The 4,800-nt window shown below is 37.7% G+C and overlaps 1 protein-coding gene across 1 annotated transcript; it reads left to right on the forward strand.

Moving 5' to 3' along the window:
* Positions 1 to 200: 200 nt before the first annotated feature.
* On the forward strand, positions 201 to 4,022 carry LOC110607224. The gene is made up of 5 exons (XM_021746299.2): positions 201 to 525; positions 626 to 2,795; positions 3,258 to 3,459; positions 3,539 to 3,735; positions 3,818 to 4,022. The coding sequence occupies exons 2-5, from the start codon at positions 659 to 661 to the stop codon at positions 3,856 to 3,858; spliced, it is 2,577 nt and encodes an 858-aa protein (XP_021601991.1). The 5' UTR covers positions 201 to 525; positions 626 to 658; the 3' UTR covers positions 3,859 to 4,022.
* Positions 4,023 to 4,800: the final 778 nt, after the last annotated feature.

The raw sequence follows: 4,800 nt of genomic DNA on the forward strand, positions 1-4,800 counted from the left end.
AAAAAATGGATTATTTTAGGTATAGTCGAATAAAAGATTTTTAAAAAATATATTTTTAGTTTTCGCATTTTATTTTCCTTATCCTATGTCGAGTTTTCCAAACATCGCATACAAGTGGAGTGTGATATGCACAGTCGCACACGACCCGCCGTTCAAAACCACTTAAATATTCAATAATAGAAAGTAAATAAATAAATAAATAAACTCTCTTAGTAGTCAGAATCGAGAAATCAATCCTCTCTGCTGAAATCCCAAAACCTAACCTAACTTAAACCTAAACCTAGATACAGAACCAGACCAGTCGTTGGTTCACCCGAAAATCCCATACTCTGCTGGTTTATACGGCGACCGAACCTGCCTTAATCTTGGGTTTAGCTTCTCGCAAAACTAATTCACAAGCAGATCACCGGTGAAACCAGAACCAATCGGGTTAATCCAAGAGAGTTGCAGCTACGGTAACCGGTCGGACCACTTATTATCATTTATTCTAATTTTTCATGAACCCATCTCCTCTACAAAAGCCAAGTATGATAGTTTTTCACTTTTATGCTAATTATTTGTGCAATTTTACTTCTTTTTCAATCTCCTTCATTTTAATTTCATTCATAATGTCACCATTGTTAAGGTTTAAAGGTAAGGAAATAAACCCAGAAGTTTAATGGCGCCACGAAGTGCAGACAAACAAGACTTGGGTTGGAAACATGGTGAGATGGTGAAGGAAGGGGAAAAGGTTTACATTAAGTGCATATATTGTGGTAAAATCTTTAAGGGTGGTGGGGTTTTTAGATTGAAAGAGCATCTTGCGGCTCGTAAGGGTGGAGGACCAATGTGTCAAAGGGTTCCACCAGATGTTCGACTTTTGATGCAACAGACTCTTGATAACCTTTCAGCGAGGAAGAGCCACCAGAACAAGGTGATTCAAGAACGACAACCTTTGCCAACTGAATTTGATAGTCCTGAACAAAATATGCCCAGTGCAGGAACCCGCCAAAAAAAGGACTTGGCATGGAAATATTGCCAAACGTTTAAGAATGATGGGAGGGTACAGATTAAGTGCAGATATTGCGCTAAACTATTTAAGGGTGGTGGCATTCATAGGTTCAAGGAGCATTTAGCTGGTCGAAAGGGTGCTGCATCTATTTGTGACCAAGTTCCAGCTGATGTTCGCCATTTGATGCTTCAGAGTTTAAATGATGTTGTTGGGAAGCAAAAGAAGAAACAAAAACAGACTCCGGAGGAAATGAACAATGTTGGTTCACCTCCTGCTTCTGGTGATATGGACAAGTTTGCCAATGATTTTGATGACGATAACGATGAAGAAAATGATGACGAACATGATGAGAATGGTAACGATGATGATGATCCTGATGATGATGATTATACTGGAGCCCTGAATTCAATTGAACGGAAATCAAACTTTTTGGTAGTTGGAGAAGATGGTGTCAATCATGGAAATTTGGATAAAAGGAAGAGGGGAAGAGGCAAAGCTTCTTTTGCAAATGCTGTCCCTTTAAATGTAGTAAATTTGCAAATGGTGGACAATCCAACTCAAATGACAATAGGCAGGTTCTTGTATGATATAGGAGCAAATTTAGATGCACTAGACTCAATTTATTACCAGCGGTTGATTGATATGATTTCTCCTCAAGCATCAGGGGTACTAGCACCATCAAATCATGATCTTCGTGGTTGGATATTGAAGAATTTAGTTGAAGAAATAAAGAATGATATTGAACAGTATAGGACAATATGGGCCAAGACTGGTTGTTCTATCTTGGTTGAAGAATGGAACACAGAAAGTGGTAGAACCTTGCTAAATTTTTTAGTGGATTGCTCTCAGGGAACTGTGTTCTTGAAATCTGTTGATGTGTCACACATCATATATTCTTCAGATGGTCTGTATCCATTGATTAAACAAGTAGTGGAAGAAGTTGGAGCCAGTCATGTTCTGCAGGTGATTTCTAATGGGGATGAGCATTATCATGTTGCTGGCAAAAAGTTGATGGATACTTTTCCTTCTTTGTATTGGGCTCCTTGTGCTGCTCGTTGCATTGATCTGATACTAGAGGATTTTGGAAAACTAGAGTGGATAAATGCGGTAATTGAACAGGCTAAGTCAGTAACAAGATTTATCTACAATCATAGCATAGTTTTGAATCTAATGAGAAAGTTTACTTTTGGAAAAGACATTGTGCAGCAGGGGATAACTCGTTCTGCTACTAACTTCACCATGTTGCAAAGAATGGCTGATTTTAAACTCAATTTGCAAACCATGATTACTTCACAGGAGTGGATGGATTGTCCATTTGCAAAGCAAGTAGGAGGATTAGCTACTTTAGATATTATAAGTAATCGGTCGTTTTGGTCTTCTTGCATCTTGATCATCCGTTTAACAAGCCCACTCTTGCGACTTTTAGGAATAGTTACTAGTAAAAAGAGAGCTGCAATGGGATATATTTTTGCAGGAATGTATCAAGCAAAAGAAACAATTAAGAGAGAACTTGTTAAGAGAGAGGATTATATGGTGTATTGGAACATCATGGATCAAAGGTGGGATCAACAGCAACATCCTCCTCTTCATGCTGCTGGTTTCTTCTTGAATCCCAAGTTCTTTTATAGCATTGAAGGAGATGTGCATAATGAGATTTTGTCAAGAGTGTTTGATTGCATAGAGAGATTGGTTCCTGAAATAGAAGTCCAAGATAAGATTGTGAAAGAACTAAACTTGTACAAGAGTGCTGTTGGAGATCTTGGGAGGAAGATGGCAATTAGAGCAAGAGAAACTATGCTTCCTGGTGAGGGGCCTTTTATGTGATTATTATTACGGTAGTTGCAATTTTATAGGTTGGACCTTTTGTTTCTTGTAACATTTTTGAAAAGTATGTTTATTTGAGGGAAACCTGTAAAGGCTGTAACTTATATTTCACACATGCTAAATTGGAATGTGAAGCAGCATATTCAATTTTGTTGGTGATATCTTAATCAAATATAGCTGATAAGTTTTTAAGTGCAACCAATACTGTTAGGAATATTTAGGAAGGTTGATATTGTGCATGGTGTGTTCAAAAGTTTGGTAGCATGTTGGACCTTGTTGGCTTGACTCATCACAAAGACAATGACATTACTCTTTTGAAAAGGTCTTACAATTTATATAAGACATTAGATTTGCAATTTTATTTCAGCGTTCAGATTGAAATAATTCTTTGATGTCATTAATTTTATATTTAGCTGATTTCTGTAAACATACTTTGTTTTAGCTGAATGGTGGTCTACATATGGTGGAAGCTGCCCAAATTTGGCACATTTGGCTCTTCGAATTATCAGTCAAACTTGTGGTTCAGTTGGGTGCAAGCACAATCATATTCCTTTTGAAAGGGTTCATGCCACTAGAAACTGCTTGGAGAGGCGGCGACTCAATGATGTGGTCTTTGTGCAGTACAATTTGCGTCTCAAAGAAATGTAAGCAGAAAACAATGTCCTCCAGTCATATTTACTATCCTGTGACCATATTCATTGTCGGTAATTGAATTCCTTGCAGGGTTGATGAAAGGCAAAAGCAGGTTTCTGCGGATCCTGTATCATTTGACAATATTAGTGTTGTTGAAGACTGGATCATGCAAAATGAATTTTGTTTAGAAGACTGTGAGAGCTCAGATTGGATGTCCCTGGTTCCCTCTTCTGTTAACAATATACCACTGGGACCCTCTGTTGATGAAGTTGAAGAATTGGGTACTGGTAATTGCCAGTTACTGGTCTTGAAAATATTCATTATTGTACCATTTACTTAATTATATTAAAGGCAAGGTTCAATGTGCAGGTTTTGATGATTTTGAGATTTTTGATGGATTGAAGAAATGAAGATGGTGTAGCAAATCAGTAAAGCTGCGAAAGGTATTGTAATGATTATGCTTGAAGCTACAACTTAGATCCAGATGTCACTAAGATGAAAAGGAACACGAAGGATTATCTTACTTTCCTGTAGGATATTTGTGTTTCAGGTTGTGAATGCAGATAGTTAGCCATGTGTTGTTGCAGTTTATTTATTTATTTATTTATTTTTTTGGGGGGGGGGGGGGGGGGGAGGGTTGTTTGGTTAGAACCTGTCATAGTCTAGTCCAGAACAGAACCAAACTGGTCCAACCCAAAATCAAAATGGTCAAAACCATTTATTTTTCCTTCTAGAAAATGGAAAATGAAAAGGGTTCAACTGTTGGATTTGTTGAACACCAGAAGAAACTCTGATAGGAAGCAATGAGAAACTTCAGAAAAGTCCTCGTCTCCTATACCTTGAAACAGAAAATGACCCAGTGGCCACCCCTAGTTGTGGGGGATGTGAAGGAAGCAGGTCTCTTCCCATCCATTTCGTTCTTTTGGTTATTGATGAATAGCTGCAATCAGTTTTATGTCATAGAAACTCGTTATAGTTTTATTAGCAGGATTTGAATAATGATCATGGGTTCCATATTGCTCGTAACGTAATTCTGGCTTGGCTGTGCAGGAGATTTTTTTATTATGGATTTCAGGTTATTTATTGTAGGAATAAATTTCGGGATAATATTTTATTTTGTGAGATTAATCCTTTTTCCCCTTGAGTGTTTTTGAGGTTCTATGTCAATTTGATATTATGGGTTTTGACTCAAACACCTCTAGCCCAAAATCTGTTGTCGTGAACCTCTTCAAATACAAGCTGCATGCTGACCGACATGTCAATGGATTTGAAGTCGGAGTAGGCATGCGCCCTTACACTTGAGTTAGATTCAACCATAAATCTAACAGAGTTTATGGTAATGTGCTTTATGC

Source organism: Manihot esculenta, chromosome 8 (assembly GCF_001659605.2).
Source record: "Manihot esculenta cultivar AM560-2 chromosome 8, M.esculenta_v8, whole genome shotgun sequence".
Lineage (NCBI taxonomy): Eukaryota > Viridiplantae > Streptophyta > Magnoliopsida > Malpighiales > Euphorbiaceae > Manihot > Manihot esculenta.

Coding starts and splice junctions, on each gene's coding strand:
- LOC110607224 (XM_021746299.2), top strand. CDS start 659: ATGGCGCCACGAAGTGCAGACAAACAAGACTTGGGTTGGAAACATGGT. Junction 2,796..3,257: donor AAGAGAAACTATGCTTCCTG/GTGAGGGGCCTT, acceptor ACTTTGTTTTAG/CTGAATGGTGGTCTACATAT. Junction 3,736..3,817: donor AGTTGAAGAATTGGGTACTG/GTAATTGCCAGT, acceptor TTCAATGTGCAG/GTTTTGATGATTTTGAGATT.